The sequence below is a fragment of the Pongo abelii genome, chromosome 10, assembly GCF_028885655.2.
Source record: "Pongo abelii isolate AG06213 chromosome 10, NHGRI_mPonAbe1-v2.0_pri, whole genome shotgun sequence".
Classification (NCBI taxonomy): domain Eukaryota; kingdom Metazoa; phylum Chordata; class Mammalia; order Primates; family Hominidae; genus Pongo; species Pongo abelii.
The window spans coordinates 27,756,672-27,778,105 of NC_071995.2; the positions used below are offsets into that span (position 1 = coordinate 27,756,672).

At 37.3% G+C, this 21,434-nt stretch overlaps 1 protein-coding gene across 5 annotated transcripts in view; it reads right to left on the minus strand.

The window, feature by feature from the left end:
* The window catches only part of ITPR2 (inositol 1,4,5-trisphosphate receptor type 2), a 519,932-nt gene that overhangs the window by 149,259 nt on the left and 349,239 nt on the right, over positions 1–21,434 (minus strand). For all 5 annotated transcript variants that reach the window (XM_024256738.3, XM_054527007.2, XM_054527008.2 and 2 more), the window contains 2 exons: positions 6,454–6,562; positions 5,463–5,650 (listed from right to left, as the gene is read on the minus strand). In XM_024256738.3, coding sequence (XP_024112506.2) covers positions 5,463–5,650; positions 6,454–6,562 — 297 coding nt within the window. The remainder of the gene's footprint in view (positions 1–5,462; positions 5,651–6,453; positions 6,563–21,434) is intronic.

Below are 21,434 nucleotides of genomic sequence, written 5' to 3' on the forward strand. Positions count from 1 at the left end.
CAGATGATAAAGCCCGAATCTTTTCAATATAATGGGGTTAGAAGGTGGAAGGAGTTTCCAGCATATTAATGAGGAGTTATGAGAACTTTGAGGCTCTATTAAAACACAGTTTCATAATTTATGTAGTTCTTCCATATATATTACTTCATAGATACTTTCAATTCAACAGTGTGATGAATAGAGTGCTCTTAGTTCCATTTTATAGATTCATAAAATGAGGTTTAGTAAAGATGAGTGACTTGCCCAATATTATATAACTAGTAAGGGGTAGAGCTAGGATTTAAATCTAGATTTTCTGACTCTAAATCACTAAATGTATGAAACAACCTCTTACAATCAAAACACTAGATTATTTACATAGATAACACCTTTTAAGAACCAGGTATCTACAATGCTGAACAACATGATTTTAAAAAGGAAAAGTAGGTTTCATATATATTTATATAATCTCAACAAGTAGCATAAGTATTCCTTTCACTAAAGACACGATTTTTGCTTAGGAAACTACCTCCATTAGCTTCACAGAGTGTAAGGGGAAAGAAACTCCAAGTGTTTTGGAGCTAAGGGGGATGGATAAACAGATATGTGTGACAGGAGACTGGAAGAGGCAGAGAAGGGAAGGGAAGTAAGAATGGAGAAAGACAAGAGCATGATGCAGGGAGAATCCTCAAGTGAAATATCCTAGGGGTGAGGATGGAGATGGTTATTTCTAGAAAAGAGATGCTTATTGCATCTAAGAGCACACAATCTGGAGCCAGACTGCATCAGTTTGAAACCTGGCTCTATCTCTAACTAGCGATGTAAGTTTGGGTCTATCTCAGTTTCTTCTTCAGTAAGGTAGGATAACATACCACTTACCTCACAGGTTGTTTGAATATTAGCCAAGTTAATACATACAAATCACAAAGAACAGTGCCTTATATTTAGTAGGTATAATTTTTCTTATTGCTACCATTAGGTTCTATTTGAAATTGTAATATAAGTACCTCCTGTATCTTCTCCTTCAGTTGATCTTTAATAAAGTATAGAACATACATACATTGACTTAATGTAGTTAGAAAGGAAGAAATTAAGGAAGGAGCTGCAATTCTCAATATGACAGAAGCAGGGGTGTTAAGAATTTATGTGCTGAGAAAGCAAGACTTTTTTGGCTAAGGAGACAGTGAGAATGTAAAACCCCCAGGGAACTGGCAAGTGTCTTGGGGAGGAGTGCGCTTTAGACTGCTATAGGGCAAGGAATAAGATCTGAGCTAATCTCAACTAGACCTCTTAGAGCCAGGAAAACATAGTTGTCATCTGGGTTATGCAATGTGAGACATCCGAGTAGAGGAAGGCTGGTCCTTATTGTCATAATCCATCTTAAAAGAAGGTTTTCATATATAAAAGTAATTTAACGCTGTTTCATCAACAAATATTTGTTGAATGGCTATAAAGCACTGTAGAGAATAGTATATGATCCCCTACACTGAAGAAGTTGAAATTCAATTGGAGAGGCAGGGTATAATACAAATTACAACCAAACAAATTAGCACATGCAAAATGCCAAGTGAGTATTAAAGAAACAAGTGCATGGGAGCTGAGATAAGGGAATGGACACCAAATGTCCCAGACAGCTAGGAAAGACTTCGTGAAGAAGAAAGGATTTGATTAGGACCATTCATTCACAGATCCATTCACTTCTGCACATTGACTGAACCCCAAGATTGGTCCAGACACAAGGGGCACAAAGATGAATAAAATGTAGTTTCAACCTTTAAGGACTTATAATTTACTAGACGAAGCCTTATGCACACATGAAGAGGCACAATAAAGTGGCAGAAATGGCCGGGCGCAGTGGCTCATGCCTGTAATCCTAGCACTTTGGGAGGCCAAGGCAGGTGGATCACCTGAGGTCAGGAGTTGGAGACCAGCCTGGCCACAGGATGAAACCCTGTCTCTACTAAAAGTACAAAAAATTAGCCAGGCATGGTGGTGGGTGCCTGTAAACCCAGCTACTCGGGAGGCTGAAGCAGGAGAATCGCTTGAACCCAGGAGGCAGAAGTTGAAGTGAGCCACTATCGCACCATTGCACTCCAGCCTGGGTGACAAGAGTAAAACTCCGTCTCAAAAACAAACAAACAAACAAACAAAAAAAGTGGTAGAAATGTCATTAAAGACATGCACAGGTTATAACAGGGGCACATAGTAAGCAGTAATCAATTCTACCCAGTGAGATATGGAGCCTGAAAAGGCTTCTAGGAGAAATGCATTGAGTTGAATCCTCAAAGAGGAGAAAGCAGCATGAGAAATAACACAACGCATTTGAGGAATGACAAAGAGCTAAGTGTAGCTGATGCATAAAAGGAAGGATGGAGGAGGCAAGAGGGTGGGAGAACAAGGGAAAGTTGGAAAATTTGAAGAGATCATGAAGTATCTTATGGACTGTAGCAGGGAGTTTGTCTTTATAGGGCAGGTGACAGATTTTAAGCAGAAGAATAGCATGTTTTTGGAAAGGCATCTTTGGCCGGGTGCGGTGGCTCACGCCTGTAATCCCAGCACTTTGGGAGGCTGAGGCAGGTGGATCACGAGGTCAGGAGATCGAGACCATCCTGGCTAACATAGTGAAACCCCATCTCTACTAAAAATACAAAAAATTAGTCAGGCGTGGTGGTGGGCACCTGTAGTCCCAGCTACTCGGGAGGCTGAGGAAGGAGAATGGCGTGAACCTGGGAGGCGGAGTTTGCAGTGAGCCGAGATTACACCACTGCACTCCAGCCTGGGCCACAGAGCGAGACTCCACCTCAAAAAAAAAAAAAAAAAAAAAAAAAAAAAAGGCATCTTTGAGGGCAACATGGAGAATGATTTAGAGAAGGGCAAAACTGGAAGCAGGGATACCTCTTAGAAGACTATTTGTCACTGTCCAGGAAAAGATAAGGAGGATCTGTAGTGAAAGCTGGAAAAGCAGGAATTGAAAATAATAGAGTATGGATATGAGGGATATTAAGGGGGCAGAATCACAGAAGTTGGTCATCAGTGGGATGTTCAGGAAGACAGTAAGTAAGGGTGGACAAGTTAAGGTCAAGGCTGACTATCATTTTCTGGTCAGACAACTGGGTAGACGGAGTGCCAGTCACTGAGAGAGGCAATGGCAAAAGGAGCAGTGGGTGTATGGAGAGCAACAGCAGATTCCATGTGAGACATGTTGAGTTTAAGGCATTTGTGCACATCCCACTAAATATTCTGGAAGACAGCTGGATACAGAGTCTAGAACATCAGTAAGTTCAGAAGCATCCAAACACAGCAAATGTTAAAGGTGTGGAAATGAATGAGGTCAGGGTGGGGAACACACAGAGCGAGAAGAGAGAGTCCAAAGGAACTTGGGAGATGTCAGGATTCAAGAGTTAAGCAGAGGAAGAAAAACCTTTGCAGAAGGCTAAGAAGAAATGGTAGGAGGTAGAAGACAAGCTGGAGAGGGCGGTGTCCCAAGACCCAGGCAGAAAAGGTTTCAAGAAAGAAAAAGTCACTAGTGGCAAATGCCACAGAAAATCATGTAAAGAAGGACTGAAAAATATTTCGGTTGTGAGGAGATCTAGGGGAACAACTTGCCAGGAATTCATAAGTAGAAGGTGCAGTTTCCAATGGGAGCTGGCTTATTCCCCAGCAATATGAGGATATAAGTAAGCATAAATAAGTGCGAAGGATGAAGGATCATCCCATGTGGTCACCCTTAGTGGCCCAGAAACAGCAATCTAGAAAAGACTGTAATCCTAAGGAAATCTTCTAGAGATGCCCCCCACCAAAAAAAAAAAAAAAAAAAAATTCCTTCACTTCTATTCACTGAACAAGCCTCTATCTAATGTTATGTGGTTGCCTGGACACTTTCTCTAGAAAGTCCCAACTGACAGAACTTCCTGGTTTAAGTCTGAATAGTATTCTGTCATGTTTATATACCACATTTTAAAAAATCATTCATCCATTGATAAGTGAAATAGTGGAATCTAAAAATGTTGAAGTCATAGAAGTAGACAGTGGAACATTGGTCAAAGAGTCCAGTTTCAGTTAAACAGGAGTAAGTTTTGGTGTTCTACTGCAAAGCAAGGCAATGATACTTAATAACAATAATTTGCTATATATTTCCAAATAGCTGAAAGAATTTTAAATGCTCTCACTACAAGTAAATGATAAATATTTGAGGTGATGGATATGCTAATTATCCTGATTTGATCATTGCACGATGCATGTATATATATATTCACGATGATATATATATCTCAAAGCATCAGATTGTACCCCATAAACATACACAATGATTATTTGTCAATTAAAAATTAAATTAAATTTTAAAAAAGTCCCAACTGAATACCTGGTTCAGATAAGATAATTTCCAAAAAAACTCACTCAACTTCCTCCATCACCTCCTTCCTCAAATTCCCTCAGAGGAAATCTATGCTGCAGCTACAGCATCATGAGAATTTTAAACACTTTTTCTCAACTAAGTACTATTGATTTAGTGTTGTTTTTGTCACCATGCCACTTGCTGCTCGTGAGGCCTTTATTCCTAAAGCCACTGTGATTGGATGTGTTAGACGGTAATGTTCCTATTGTTCAATGTATTTGATGGTTAAATGAAGCACAATATCCCAGTTTCAAATTAGACATGGCTTCTGCTGGCCATGAGTCGAGAAAATGGCTTTTGGAATTTCTAATTATATACTTAGTTGTAAGTAGATAGTTTTCCTTACTGACCAAGGCAAACCCAGAAAGAGCAGGCTACCGAGCAGCAAAACAGACAACTACATAGGAGGAATAAATTCCTGTGTTCTAATCCTCAGTAGGGTGGCCATAATTAACAATTTATTATATATTTTCAAATAGCTAGAAAAGTGAATTTTGAGTGTTCCCAACACAAAGAAATGATAAACGTCTGAGGTGAAAGATGTGCTAATTACCTTGATTTGATCATTACATATTATACACATGTATCAAAATATCACACTGTACCCTATAAATATGTACAATTATTATTAACCATAATGATAAATGAAAAAAAAAGACTGGAGGACAATGTCTGTCATCTCTGTCATCTGGGAACACTCCCCAGCTCTCGGGCTCATGCAGCATGTTTTGCCTTTGGGTGTAGTCAAGCCTACAAGCCACTTGGCAGAAGTTTCAAAAGAAAACATGTGCCTTCTGGAAATAGTGGCCTAATCTCCTGTGTGCAGGTGAGCATATTGCTCACTGTTGTGGAATTCCTGGAATAATGTCAGAAGGAAGTTTCAGAGGAATGTTCTGCTTGACTGAATAAATTGTGAAGTTCTGTAGTTTCTACAGCAAACAAATTTAAGAAAAGTGTGATACATGGATTTTTTTTTTTAGATAGTAATAAGAGCTAAAAGAAACATATTATTTTTCCTTGGTTTCTGTGACAAGTAAAGAAGAAATACCAATAATAAATGTAATCCCCATGATTGATGAACAAGTACCTGTGTTTGTGTATTTCCTCCTTCAAGCAAGGCAATGCCGAGGAAAATGCCTTCTGAAAAAATTCTGTCATTTTTGGTGTTCACTATAACATCGATGACAAGTTCTGATGCACCTTCTTTATCCAGCAGACACTGAATGTCTGACATTGATATCCCCGTCTTATCTGAGTCTTGTCCAGAAAAGCTTCCTGTGATTGGGAAAAATAAATAAATAAGCCTTAATTGTAGACATTATTAACATGTAAGGTTTTCAAATTCTTAAATTTTATTATTTTAATAAAAATATTAATCATTGAGATTTTTCCCTACAAAGTTAAATGTAATAGAAGCTTGAGGCTGGGCATGGTGGCTCACGCCTGTAATCCCAGCACTTTGGGAAGCTAAGGTGGGCAGATCGCTTGAGGTCAGGAGTCCGAGACCAGCCTGGCCAACAGAGTGAAACCCCAATTCTACTAAAAATTAGCCGGGCGTGGTGGCACATGACTGTAATCACAGCTACTTGGGAGGCTGAGGCAGGAGAATTGCTTGAACCTGGGAGGCGGAGGTGTTGCAGTGAGCCAAGACTGCGCCACTGCACTCTGGGCTGGGGGACAGAGCGAGACTCTGTCTCACAAAAAAAAAAAAAAGAAAAAAAAAAGCTTGAGTTTAAAAATATCAAAGTTTGTAAAAATAGAACTCTTTATTAAATGTTTGACACGTGATTAAATGTTTTTCTTAAAAATAGAAAAAGAAAACTAGCTTTATTTTGTCCTTAATTTATATATAAAGAGATTATAACTTAGTTTAACTATGCTTCCAAAGTCAAAAAGCAAAATCAATTCTGATGTTCAAATCTGTTGTTTTATGAGCCCCATATTGTATGAAAGTTTTCAACAGTGATTTTTAAATGACTCTTTTATATCTCTGCCATTTCAGTAAAATACTAGAGTAACACTGACATGAAGATGTATCATGAGAATCCTAAAATGAGAAAACAAATGACAGGACTTACCTCCCACCTGTGCAGTTTTGGAGTAGGCTCCTGATAGGTGTCCATTCATACCAATACTATAATCACCTTTAAAGTATCGATTCAGAAGTATCTTTCTTAATGTGTTACCCTAATAAGAAGGATAACAAAGAGTTACTGTTTCCTTTTCTAATAAAAGTGAAAAATGTCAGTATGTTAAATGCTTTAAATGCATTTTGTGAAGGATGCTGAGGCATGGAAAAATTAACTTTATATCAGATAATATTTTCTGAGGCAAAAATTCACAAATGCATCCCAATAAAATAATAATTTTGCTTCTCATAATAAATAAAGAGGGTGGGAGAAGCTTTTTGGAGGTGATGAACAGGTTTATGACAGATATTGTGGTGGTGGTTTCACAGTGTATACTTATCTCCAAACTCATCAAGTTGAAGACATTAAATACGTACAGCTTTTTGTATGTCAAATTAATCATAACTCAATAAAGAGTTTTAAATATAATTTTATTCTGTCAAAAATAAAAGAGTGTGTTCGATAGAACGTACTAGAAAAATCACAAATGCTAAAAATTTAAGATTGCTTCAAAAGCTGAAGTTCCCAGAGTTGGGGAGTATCAGTCGCCTAAAGAAGACTCAGAATAATAAACACCCTAAGAATTGGAAAGCAAAGGGCTTAGGTAGAGGAATAGTCAAAATAGCCAGAAAAGAGTTGGGAACAGAGCAGGTACTCAAAAAATTAACCTTGATAAAACAGACTGAATTATATTTAAACTCCAAAATGCTTTATTCAGAAGACTGTGGACAAAAGACAGTGTATTCCTTTACAAATTACATAATCCAAAACTTCTTAAGTACTCAATTTTGTACTGATTACAGGACATTTTTAAAATAATACATTTTGTAATATAATTGCTTGCATGTACATAAGAAACACAGATAACTCCAAATCTTCTCTTATATTGGTGACTATTATTTTAATAAAAAGAGTGATTTAAAAGCATTATTTAAGGAATACTTGTTTAAACTATTTAAATTAACACAACTACAGAGGTGTTATTCCCACGTTGCAGGTAAGGAAACTGTGGCCCAAGAGCTTAAGTAATTGGCTGCAGATCATGCAGTTAGCAGGTGATTGAGCAACACCTGACTCAACTCTTGGCTACAAAATCCAGCCATTTCTTCATGTCACGCTACACCCAACCTTCATGCTGTTATATGTAGCTCTCATTGCTCGTTCACTTTCTCATATTTTGGCTATTCTTTCTCAAGTTCTTTAGGTATTATCCGGAGTTCTTTTGTTGTGCTCCTCTCCTGGTTGGCAATTTCATCTTATCCTTAGTTGCACAATCACTTCTGCTGGTCTGCCTGCCAAATGTGTTTCCTCCAGCCTGAACCTTGCTTTCCTAAGCTTCTCACTCTGTTTCCACTTAGATTTCCTTACCTGTGTCTTGAGGTTCCACTGGCATCTCAAACTCAATTTTTCAGAACAGAATATTCCTTCTCTTTCAAATGATTTCCCCTTAATTTTAATTTCTTTTAAGAAGATCACACCCATTCTCATAATCCCAGCACTTTCGGAGGCTGAGGCGGGCAGATCATGAGGTCAGGAGATAGAGACCGTCCTGGCTAACACGGTGAAACCCCTTCTCTACTAAAAATACAAAAAATTAGCTGGGCGTGGTGGCGGGCGCCTGTAGTCCCAGATACTCGGGAGGCTGAGGCAGGAGAATGGCATGAACCCGGGAGGTGGAGGTTGCAGTGAGCCGAGATCGCGCCACTGCACTCCAGCCTGGGCGACAGAGCGAGACTCCGTCTCAAAAAAAAAAAAAAAAGAAGATCACACCCATTTTCGTCCTTTAAGCTCCAAATTTAAGGGATCACCTACTACCCCCCACAACCCAACTTGATAATGATTTGAAATGTCAAATGACATGAAATCCTGCCCATTCTACCTTTTCAGCTGTAGCTTCCAATGGAGTCTTCCTCAATTATATTTTAACCAAATTGAACCATGTGATCATTTCTCCTTTTTTTTTTTTTTTTTTTTTTTTTTGAGACGGAGTCTCGCTCTGTGGCTCAGGCTGGAGTACAGTGGCAGGATCTTGGCTCACTGCAAGCTCCGCCTCCCGGGTTCATGCCATTCTCCTGCCTCAGCCTCCAGAGTAGCTGGGACAACAGGCGCCCACCTCCATGCCCGGCTAATTTTTTTGTATTTTTAGTAGAGACGGGGTTTCACCGTGTTGGCCAGGATGGTCTCGATCTCCTGACCTCGTGATCTGCCTGCCTCGGCCTCCCAAAGTGCTGGGATTACAGGCATGAGCCACCGTGCCCACAAAGCCTTCTATGTCTTTCCTTTACTCCTATTATATTCATTGCCTGAAATGATCTTCCTCCGTTTTACTTATGAACTGGTCCTATCTTCCCTCTTCATTCTACAAATATTCATTAGGTGCCAATTGTTTTAGGCACCATTTTAAGTCAATAAGATATAACCCTCCCCTCAAAGAGTTTACAATGAGATGAATGCAATAATAGAAACATCTACCAACTCTTCTGGAAGCATAAGACGAGCTGTTGACTCTGAGGAGGCTCTACATGGCATAGCCTGTCTACCAACTTATGTGATCATCAGACAGACCTGTCTTGTGCACAGTTAACGCTCAACTAACATGTCCTAAATGTCATAGTGCCAATAATTTTTTTTTTTTTTTTGAGATGGAGTCTCACTCTGTTGCCCAGGCTGGAGTGCAGTGGTGCAATCTCAGCTCACTGCAACCTCCACCTCCCTGGTTCAAGCAATTCCCCTGCCTCAGCCTCCTGAGTAGCTGGGATTACAAGCACACACCACCATGCCTGGCTAATTTTTTTTTTTTTTTGTATTTTTAGTACAGACTGGGTTTCACCATGTTGGCCAGACTGGTCTCGAACTCCTGACCTCAGGCAATCTGCCCGCCTCAGCCTCTCAAAGTGCTGGGATTACAGGCATGAGCCACCGTGCCCCATCAGTGCCAAGAATTCTAATAGACACTCAGAGTGTCTGGAGTTTGCTTATCCTTATAACAACTTTTATTTATTGGTACTTAATTTCTTAGAATACAGACATTTATTATTGCTTCCTATTTCATGTTTTCTTTCTTTAAGACCACTTCATAATGGGGTGTAGTAAGTAAAGGTGGTAACTAGTCTTAAAAGAAACAGTGAAGTATAACAGCTTATTGTACCAAGGAATACAACTCTACTATCTACTATCCCTGATAAAACTTAAGTACACCACCTAGAAGAAACATAAGACATGAAAATAGTCCTTACAGTTTCTTTTTTTAAGAGAAAGTCCTTTGAGTTGAATTAAATTCACCTGGCCAAAGAATATTTCTTCCAAAAGGAAAGGAAAAACAAAATAAAGCTTTTCTTTGCAGTCAACGCCTTTGGGTAATTACTGTGACTCTCATTATAGTAGAAGGAGATGCTATGAAAAATCTTTTAGACCCATAAACTACAGGGTTGAAGTTGTAAGTTGGGGAGAAAAATGTGAGGTCATATTAACTGAAGCACTAATTTTTTTAAAGAGTAGCTCAGTTTGTTGTCCTATTCATGGATCTAGCCTCTACAGACCACTCACTCTAACCCTGTAGGAGGCAGTTGGCCCACCTGTAATAACTAAAGCTGACAGTGTGAAAATCCAGGACTTTTTCTTGAAATTGCACAAGTCAGCATCACTGCCTGAAAGGCAACCTTTTGTGAAGAGGACTGAACCCTTGAGAACTAGCTCCCCCTTTTAGTCTCTGCAAGAATCTTTTATGTATTATTATTTCTATTATTATTTAGAGATAGGGTCTTGTTGTGTTGCCCAGGCTGGAGTACAGTGGCACAATCATAGCTCATTGCAACCTCACACTCCTGGCCTCAAGCAACCCTTTCACCTTGGCCTCCCAAAGTTCTGGGATTACAGATGTGAACCACTGCACCTGGCCCTGGAAGAGTCTTTTAATCACACCTTTTTATCACACTGCTGCAAGAACCCAACCAAGAGATAAACAAATAAGTTTTTTTAAAGATGAAATAGAAACCTTTTTTACCATTTACTTTTTAAAATGCCCTTTATACTGCTAGAATAATAAAACTATTGAAAACCAACCAAAGAGTAGAATTATGTCACGCCAAATCAAAATAAGCATCATATTTGTGATTATTTTTAAATTCTCTTCGGCAGGTAAAATAAAATCACAGTGCCTATCAGATTCAAAATCAAATGAGCAATATTCTTCTTGTTCAATTATAGCCCCGTTAGAAGCATCTATTTCCTCACTATGTAATATTCAGACTGCCACAGAAAAGGCAGGGGCTTCCTATTTTTCTGTTCTCAACTCTGAAGCCACTCTGCCTGGGTTTAAATCCCCTCTATACCATATACTAACTGGGGATCTTAAACAAGTTACTTCATCACTCTGGGCCTCAGTCCCTCAACTGTCAAATGAAATTGTTAATATCTACTCTCAGAGGATTTCTGTGATAATTAAATAGTTAAAATTTACTGAAAGTACTTGGAACAGTTCCAAACACATAGTAAGTGCTATAAAAGTTGTGCATTGTTGATGTTATCCCTGCTAGTATTAATATTATCCAGATCATGGGAACAGTCTACAACCTGTAAAGTGCTTTTGCAGACACTTTCTTATGTTATACCAAACCTTCCCACAAAAGTGAAATAAATTTCCAGCATATTAAGAAAATGCAAAAAAATAATAAATGATAAACTGTCCCTAAATCCTAGTTTTTTAACTATTAATCAGTCCTTAGAATTATATACTTATTAGCTAACATGGCAAAGTCACCCTAAAGCATGAATATACTTCACTATATAAAATGCACCCTTACAACTTCAACTAAAGTTAGAACAAATTCTATCTTGGTTCAAACTTCATAGTTTTGTGCTAAGACAAACTCTGGTGCTAAAAATGACTAATGAATAGGTATAAACAGAACAAGATTCTGTTATGTCTTAGTAATCTTCATTTAAGAAAAAAAAAATTCAGATATTGCTACATCACAAGTTCCACAGAAACTGACTTCTCTTGTCAACTATCCAGTTCTGACTTAAGTGGTGAGAGACATGTACTGTGTCCCAATTTGCTTTGGGGCATTCTTGATAGTTTGCACTATCTGTGCAGTGGTGGTAGCTTAAATGTGAGTCATATCCCCAAATTACTTTAATTCAAAAGTAACTGTAGAACCATTGTCAGAAATTCTGGTGCCAGGGTTGCAAATAATTGTCTTAGAGCTATAATTGCTATGGCAGAAATGAGGGAAAAACTAAAAGCACATTAGGCCATTATGAAAAGAATTTCACCACAGTTGAGAAGTTTGACTTCTGTGCTGGTTCTTCAAATCCAAAATGCATTCCTGATGCACCTCCCATGGAAGGTCTCTTTGCTGAGTGAGGACAAGCAAGGAATGTCCTTTACAGCCTTTTCAATATCAGAGTCAATTCCAGGCCACAAGACACTACTTTTAGCCAATGTCTTCATGTGAACACATCCCAGATGTGCTAAATGTAATGTAGCCAAGAAAACTAACAACCACCTTCTGAAATTACAACAAAATATCTCCATAAAAAGACATCTTTTGTGGCCAGAGAAGTCCTGCTGACAGTTTGTGAATATCTGGGAGGATTGGGTTTTTCCCGCCCACTCCCTGTTACCGAGTCCAATGCGTCAAAAATTAAAAAGTTCGGAAATCGTTGCCTTTCATGGATAGAAAGGATAATCAAATTTATGCATCCTAGAAAGGACTAAAATTTTGTTTCATTTTTGAGAAAGCACAACTCTGTTTGCCTTAATGGTCAGTTAATAGCCTTAGGAATGAAGAGTTCAAGGATGTGTGATATTTGAGGTACAGACACTGACATTCATTCCCATCCCCTTAGAAAAACAATTTACTAAAGTAATATTTTTCCATTATGTAAAATATAATCAAGATATCATGAAAAAATGACAACCAGCATCCCAGAAAACTAAGTCCTCAACTAGAAATTCAAAAGGTAATAAAAACTGCAAACTAAGGATACCCAATTTCAGACTTATCCTCAAAGATTCATGATTAGCTACTAATCATCTGAAACAAGATCTACAGGGAGGTGATGATAGATACCCGTTAGTCTCCCCATAGTCCCATTTTAACATTAAACTTGGTATTAGCATAATTAGTGTTTCCATAACCTTTTGGCTTAGTAACAATATATCTGATTAGGTATTTTTCCTCATTTGAATTGCCAGGGGTAAAAAGGTACATTTCTCATTTCAATACATTATTGTACTGTATCTTTGTGGAGTGATATTCTGTCCATCATTTTAATCAACTATATTTTCAGATAACTCCTTCGGGAGAATGTGGTCAATCTCTATAATCTAGCTGTCTACTCATTTGAATGTCTTAGTCTCTGTCCAAGAAATTGTATGTCAATTTCTCTCCCTGTTGCCTTTGCCTAGCTTTCTTAAGATAGGAAACACAAATTTCAACAGGACTAGTTATGTGCATTCAGAAGATGCTCTTCTCATCAACACAATGACATACTCATTACAATCTTGAAAAATATATAATGTCTCAATGATTCTAGTAAAGAGCCTTATGAAAAAACAAGACTGTGGAAAATGTTAGATCCAAATATTCATTCACCATAATGGCAACCTACTTCCAAATTTCTTCTTTCCTTGTTTTTATTGATTGTAAAGACATTTATTACATTTCTACCATATGTCAGGAAGTAGAAAAGTGGATGCAAAAAGTAATTCTGCAGCATATACTGAAAGAATTTTCAGATATGTAGAGTTGAAACATATGGCACTGTTTTCCAATATAAATAATCCTCACCAGACCATTTGATTCCATTGGTGAAATTTAAATGTTTAAACAGTAAATGATGAGGTTTAAATATTTGATGCTGCTGCTGAATGTAAGAGTGACTTCAATAACCACTCTGAGTTTATCAAATATCCTAGCCTCAAGACAAACAGGGTTGCTGAGAAGGTTTTGTTAGGAGATGATTCTATACTCCATAGATAGCAAGGAATAAAGAAAACTGTATTTGTTTTCTTTGGGGCATTAATTAAAACCTCCCAGTATTTGAATTCCAAGAAGCATACTAACTAACACGAAACCCAACAGACCCTTCTACCTCAACCATTTTAAATACAGGGTTTGCTGAAATTCAGAGTTTGAGAACTTATGCAATCCCTCACCAATGGGACTTGAGAATGGATTTTACTGCTTGTAATTGTTTAGTTTTCGGAATAAGCAGTCTTCTGACTTTAAGCTGAGAGGAGGGTAAGTAAGCAAGAAATGAGCAGACAAGCTTTAGATACCATCTCCTTATTGAAGGAAAATGACTGTATTCACATAACATAAATCAGTGCCTCATAAAATCACACTCAAAGACAGTGGCACACAATCATTAAAGTGAAGCCCATAGTCCCCTGGTACACAGCATAAAAACCTACTAGAGTACTCTTTGTTACTGAAAAGAATGAAATCAGTGCTGCCAGTGCAGGTGTGTGCATGCTCGCCAAAGACTGGGGAAAATGGAACTTCAAGAGGCAATTTCAAAGCTTCTGCAAAGACTATGTTGCTGAGTGAGGGGTATGGCAAAGTATGTAACTTAGTAATGGACTCAGCTTACAGTGCATCCCAGAGAGCACAAGAGGAAAGAGCAGGAGATGGAAGGGGATTTAAATAAATGAGAAGACTGACACTGATCTGAATAGCAATATGAACTTCAGTGGGAGAAAGGTCTTCCTCCTGGACACTGGGGAAAGTTGTAACTAGTTTGCTGTTTTAAAGTTCTATCCCCAGATTCTGTGATGTCTGTTATATTTCCACAATCATTTAGTGAAGATAGGCACAACTTTGGAAGGTGGTGTCACAGGAGATGAGGAACAATCATACAAGGACGTATCACCAGCACTATCCTGCTCTATATTGGCCTTCCTGTTTCTATGGAGTTTCTTGCATTCTCAACAGTAGTGCAGTCCTTGATCTTCAAGCTGTGACCTCCTGATCACAAACAAGAGAGTGTGGCTGGTTCACAGGGCAGTAAGACGAGTGCATGGCTCCGAAGAGCTGGCGAGGAAACAATGGGATAGAAGGCCCACCGCCCCCCCACCAACATACACATATACACACACATACACACACACACACACGGAGTAAGTGAGAGACAAAGACCTCATTATTTTTCCCTAAAATACTGGAAGTAAATTATTCTTACAAAAGAGGAAGAAAACTAGCACTGGTATTACTTATCAATCAATGCAATATTTGACAAAATATGTATGAAGCTAAATTTTAATAAATTCAGAATACATTTAGAAGTTCCTCAGATAGGACAGTCTATGGAATCCATGGAATAGAGGAGTTGTACATGGCACAACTTCAAAGGGAAGCCTTGAGAATTAAATGAGATAATATCTACACACACTTTAATACATAAGAAGTTCAGTTTATGAATGCTCCCTGCATTGGCAATGATAATGCACGTTAGTGGACCTTAGTGGAAATGATGTTTCAGAGAGTAATGTGATTGGTTTGAGTCTAGGTTCTTCCACTTATTGGCTTTGTGATCTAAAGAATTTTAATTAATTAACTGCCCCAAGGCTCAGTTTCCCCATCTGTGGATAATAATATTTACACTGCAAAGCTCTTTAAGGATTAGGAAATTAAATAGGAGAAGCTTTATGTTCTTAGCCCATAACAAGTACTAAATAAACAGCTACTGTAATATTTTATTTTATATTTAAAGGAAAGCATTAATAAGGTTCAATCTGGGGAAGACTTGCACAATTGATGACATAAAGAGGACATTACAATGCCCAGTGCCACAAGACAGCCATGGTTTTCACAGCTGACATCAATATCCACCTCCAACCTTCTATAATTTTTCAAGAGAAGGCAAATGAAAAACAGCATTCATTTTGTGAAAGACTACTTTGAAGACAATTTGATCAGTATGCTACAATTTCTTAAAAATAACACTTACTTGTGGATAGGTTTCAATCACCCGTATTACATGTACAAAGCAGAATTCTTCAGAAGATAATTTAGACAGACTTTCCTTGAAGCAGTGTTAAAAGGAAAACCAATATTCCATGTTCTGTGGGAAAAGAGCTATTTCCCCTCCTATTTAGTTTTAACACAAGAAATGTATTAAGTATATTTATAAAGTTATTATCAGCAACAATTGTTCATTAGCGGAAAGGCTGTGCTTCCTAACACATATCCATATGTCTCTCCATATCCACAGGGTGCCCCTCTAAGTCATCGCTCACTTAACACTCGGAGGCTTGCAAAACAACAGATGACTGGTATTCAGAATACATGACTATACAAAGAGTGTTTATAAATCATTAAGAATCTTATAGAAAAGCTGACAGAAGAACTGAACAGGCATTTCATATAAGAAACACATACGGCCAATAAACATGAAAAAAAAATGCTCACCTTCACCGGTAATCAAAGAAATGCTAATAAAATGGTGGAGAGACCATTTTATACCCAATAAATTGACAAAAATTAAGAAGTCTTACAAAATCAAGTGTTGAAGAGGACATGGATCACGAGAATGTGGGATGCAAATTGGTACAACTACTTTGGAAATCACATCAATGTATGCTTTCAGCCACCAATTTCACTCCCAGAGGAAACGTGCTCAAGGAAACAAATAGTATCCCATCCTAGACATTTATATCTGCATGATAGCAATAGCAAAACAAACAACAAGCAAAACATCACCTGGGATCAATCCAAATAACAAGTGACAGGAAAATGGACAAAGAAATTATGGAATATTCCCAAACTGGAATATTATAGAGTAGTAAACATGGATTAAATAGAGCCTCACCATAACACACAACTACTCTGATGAATGTTAGAAATAGAATGATGACAGGGAAAAAAAAGGGAAGTCCTAGAAGATATACAGTATGGTATTCAAAACGTGAGCTACCTCTGGAAGGGGCGGCCAGAACACATACGTAGACACAAGTTACAGGTAATGTTCTCATTCTTCATTTGGATGAGGTCATGAGTCTTTATTATATTTAATGCTTTATAGTTAAAATTTATGTTGTACATATTTCTTCATAAAAATCCAATATTATAGTAAAAGAAAATGCTCAAGAACTATTAGACATCATGATGACAGCTTCCTACATAGGATGTTCTGTTGCTTTCCAGCTCTCTTTGAATCCTGGCTAAAATCCATAGCATTACTTTAGAGGATGATACACAATGCAACACCTACAGATTTGAGCCACTGTCTCATTGTCTTCTGAACAATCCACATCTTCCTTCTGCCACACAGCTTCTTAGTGTCTTATCATGCTCCCTTCTGCTTCAAGACATTAGCAGATGATGTTCTCTTTCACCAGCCATGCTTTCTGTCCCCCGACCCTGAGTCCTCCTAGCTTTACTTAATTCCTACTTAACCTTTAGATCTCAGCTCAACCATATCTTCCTCAGAGTCATCCTCTCTAACCTCACCAAGTCAATTCTCATTAAGTCCTCTTATAATAGCATGTACATCACCACGTACTTTAGCTGTATATTTATTTATACCAATCTTTCAATGATTTCTATCACCCTCTATTAGATTATAAGTACCATGAGGACAGGAACTATCCCTTTCTTTTTTTCCTTTTTGGCTGACCATTGATTCCAACACCTAGACCCAAAGCTAGCAAATTAAGTACTCAATAAATATTTTTGACTGAATGTATGAATCAATGATTTTGAATGAGAGATCACTCAATTTATCAACAAAATTTGATGCTGAGTGCCATCCTATTCAAGGATTGCTGATATTTGTTATACATCATGTCTGATAACTTTGGAAAACATTTGAGATTTATTCAATGTTACTTGCATATTACATATTTTTAGTACAAGGCTGGGTGCCTTGTATTAATACTAAAACTACAAGGCACCTAGCCTTGTACTAAAAATATTTAAATATTTAGCATAGTACTAAAAATACGAGATGCCCAGCCTTGTACTAAAAATACTTAATATGCAAATATTACATTGTATTACTGGCTCATGCCTGTAATCCCAGCACTTTAGGAGGCCAAGGCGGAAAGATTTCTTGAGCCCAGGAGTTCAAAACCAGCCTAGGCAATATAGGGAGACCTCTTCTCTACAAAATTAAAAAAAAAAAAATTAGCCTGGTATGATAACATACGCCTATGGTCCCAGTTACTCAGGAGGCCCAGGCAGGAGGAGCACTTGAGCTCAGGAGTTTGCGACTGGCCTGGGAAACTTAGCAAGACTTCATCTCTAATAAAAATAGGAAAATAATCTGGGTGTGGTGACATACGCCTGTGGTCCCAACTACTAGGAGGCTGAGGTGGGAGGATCGCTTGAGCCTGGGAAATCAAGGCTGCAGTGAGGCATGATTGCACACTGCACTCCAGCCTGGGAGACCCTGTCCAGCCTGGGAGTGGGAATCCTGTCTCACAAAAAAAAAAAAAAAAAAAAAAAAAAAATTAGCACATAAAACTCATTACCTATGGTCAGCTGAAAGAAGGAAATTGTGTTGAAATCCAGCAAGCAAAATTTTAGAACACTTAAAAGACAGACAATTTCAATATTTAGCCTGAAAGATTAGAAGGTAAAATACTAATTAATAATCACAAATGTAGCCTAATGCAAAAGAACACACTAATATCCCAAAAGTCCAGTCCAGGTTATCCCCCTGCTACAATATATCTACTGCAATAGGATTTTCGTATTTTACTAAAAAACAAAGAAACTACCTTAAGGCTGCACGTCATGCAAGGATCTGACTCAGCAACATAATTCCTAATATTATGTGAATATGTCAATTTGAAGAGATACAAATTCACTATTTTCTTTTAAAATATGTTTGAATGTGTCATAATTTATAACAGAAGATAAAGATAATTCTTTTACCTCATTTTTACTCATGAAATAAATCATTTCATGTCTTTAGTGTTCATTGCTACATTAAAAATTATATAAATCTAATCTTAATCACTTCTTGCATCTATTTGTCCAGGAGGCCACATATTTGGCCTACTTTAATATGAGTAATTATCTGCTCCCATGAGCTCCTAATTGTGTTCTACGTGTAAACCATAATTTTCAAAGAATTTTGCAGAGAGAAAACTATGAGACAATGATTTAGAACTAATGAAAAATAGAAATCCTTTAAATTTTTATCAATATTTCAAAGCACTAACACAATTATTACTAAAAGAAAATGAGGTCTCAGTTCAAACAAACCTAGAGATGCCTGAGCTAATTAAAGGGGCCAAGTGCCAAATGCTTACCTTAGAAAGGGTCTTTTTAAGAAAGGCTTTATTAGACTTATTATGGTCTTATGAATGCTATTTTGGAAATCAGTTTGATTCGCTGTGGCATACACCATGATAGATATTTCACTACTTTAATGCACTTAGAACTGTAACTATAATCTGGGGCACTAAGAAAGTAAACGTTTATTTTTAATAACATGCAAAGCACATTTGCTGGTAAGGAAATGTAGCTGCTTGGTAGTACTGTGGTGCTAGCCTCTGAATTATAAATGTGGATTTTCACAGGTTTGCGATTCACCTATTGAAATTAGCTTCCGGAAAAAACAAGATGAAACATTCTCAGGCTGAAAAGAAAGCTTAAAGTCTTTAATAAACTTTATTTGAGGTAAACCAGCTTTTCTGAATTAGTGAATTGAAGAGAGGAAGAATCATTTCAGTGAACTACAGGTTGCTGATGCTGATCTAATACCCTAAGGTGGGGAAGAATGAGTCATTGAATATCTCTCTACTCTTTTCTCTCTCTCTCTCTCTCTCTCTCTCTCTGTATATGTGTGTGTGTGTGTGTGTGTGTGTGTGTGTGTATGTCAGTGTGTATGTGGGTAATATATACATATATCTATTTTTGTACTCATGGATATTGATGCATATTTGTAAAATGAATTAGGTCTTTGAAGTATGAAGATTCTTGCTATCTCCCCTGGGTGTTGGTAAGCATAAATGACTGGGTTACCTTCAAAAAAAACTGAGCAAGCACATCTCTTTTCTGCTTTATTTCATTGATTCTAACACACCCATTTCTTTAGCACATGTTTTAAACATTTCTAAATTACAGGTCACTTTAAAATCCATGGTGTGCTTTGGTTTAATTGGCAGCATTTATTTATTTTTAGGGATACATAAAATTATGGTATGCCTTATTTATGATTGATGGTATTTTATGATTGATGAACTATACTGAATGAAAAAATAAGTACACCTTTTAATCTGGCATTGTATCAAATACTCATTGCTTCACAGTATGTGGCATCATTATTATACCTGTTTTCTAGTTAAAATAAAGTAAGATGAAAACATACAGAAATTTAGAGATTTAACCTTTGCAATCGAACAGTTATTTCAGTGTTTTCCCTTTTTCATGATACATTTTCTATATGTAGCCCAATTCACTACCATAAATTTTGATATCATAGGCCCCTACATTAAAATTAGAAAGGAAAGTGACAATACTGATAGAGATGAGAGGCATATTTATCTTACAAATCAAGAGTAACGGAAAAGCAAATAAGTAAGAGACACACATTGAACTAATTTATGAACCATGGACAATATTAAATTTCTCTCCTTTTAAAAAAAGTTGCCCCTTGATACCATCTCACACCCACTAGAATGGCTAAAATAAGTGATCTGGGGACATGGAAAAAGCTGACATTGTGATCTGAACAATAGCACATGTTGGTGAGGATGTGGAGAAATTGGGACCCTCATACACTGCTAATGGGAATAGAAAATGGTGCAGCCACTTTGGCAGTTCCAAAAAATTAAACGTAGAGTTACCATACATTCCGGCAATTCCACTCCTAAGTATTTACCCTAGAGAAATTAAAACAGAGGTCCACACAAAAACTTGTAAAGAATGTTCATTGCGGCATGATCCATAGTAGTAGAGACAATCCAAATGTCCACCAAATGATGACTGGATAAACACAAAGTGGTATATGCACATAATAGAATATTATTTGTCAATAAAATGGGACTGAACTGCTGACACCTGCTAGAACATGTATGAGCCTTGAAAACATTATGCCAAGTGAAAGGAGGCAGTCACAAAAGACTACATATTATATGATTCCATTTATATGAAATGTCCAGAAAAGGCAAATTCATAGGACAAAAAGAGACAGAAAATAGATTAGACAGAAAATACATAGCCAAGGGCTGGGGCTGGGAAGAATGGAGAGTGATTGCTAAGAGGCATGGGGTTTCTTTTAGGGGTGATGAAAATGTTCTAAAATTAAATAGCAGTATCGGTTGTAAATCTGTAAATAAACCAAAAATCACTAAATTGTACACTTTTGTAGGGTGAATTTTGTAGTATGTGAATATCTCAATAAAACTGTTACCAAAATATAAAATAAATCCATTAGATTGGTTAAGGAAAATCACTCCTTAAATAATATTAAAGTACATCTCTTAAGGAAAATAATGTCAGTTCTGTCCAAATTTTTGCTAAGCAGCTGAGCTGCTATTTGCCACAAAGTTCTGCATTTAAGTGCATCTGTGTAACAGATATATTATAATGGCACATGTTTTGAATGTTACATCTGTTAGTAAAATGCAGACAGCCTCAAATTGCTAATTAAACATGAAATTGTATGTGTCAATTAGGAGCCAATTTCTTTTTAAAACCGTCTAATGTTTAGGGCACAATAAATCAAGCGAGTATCTGGAACTGTCTGAGTCTTGACCTGTGTGGGAAGGCGGTCCAGTGCACTGAATATAGGCTAGACAGTTTCCATGGATACCTCACACTACTTGATGTGTAGAAACTCAAAATTATAAACAACTTCATGGAAATTATGGTTCACAAAACATATTAGTTAAAAAAGCCCTCATCTTCCTAAAAAAAGATCCCAGAATTTATTTTGTTAACAAGTCGATAAGGGTTTTGTGTGTGGCGGTG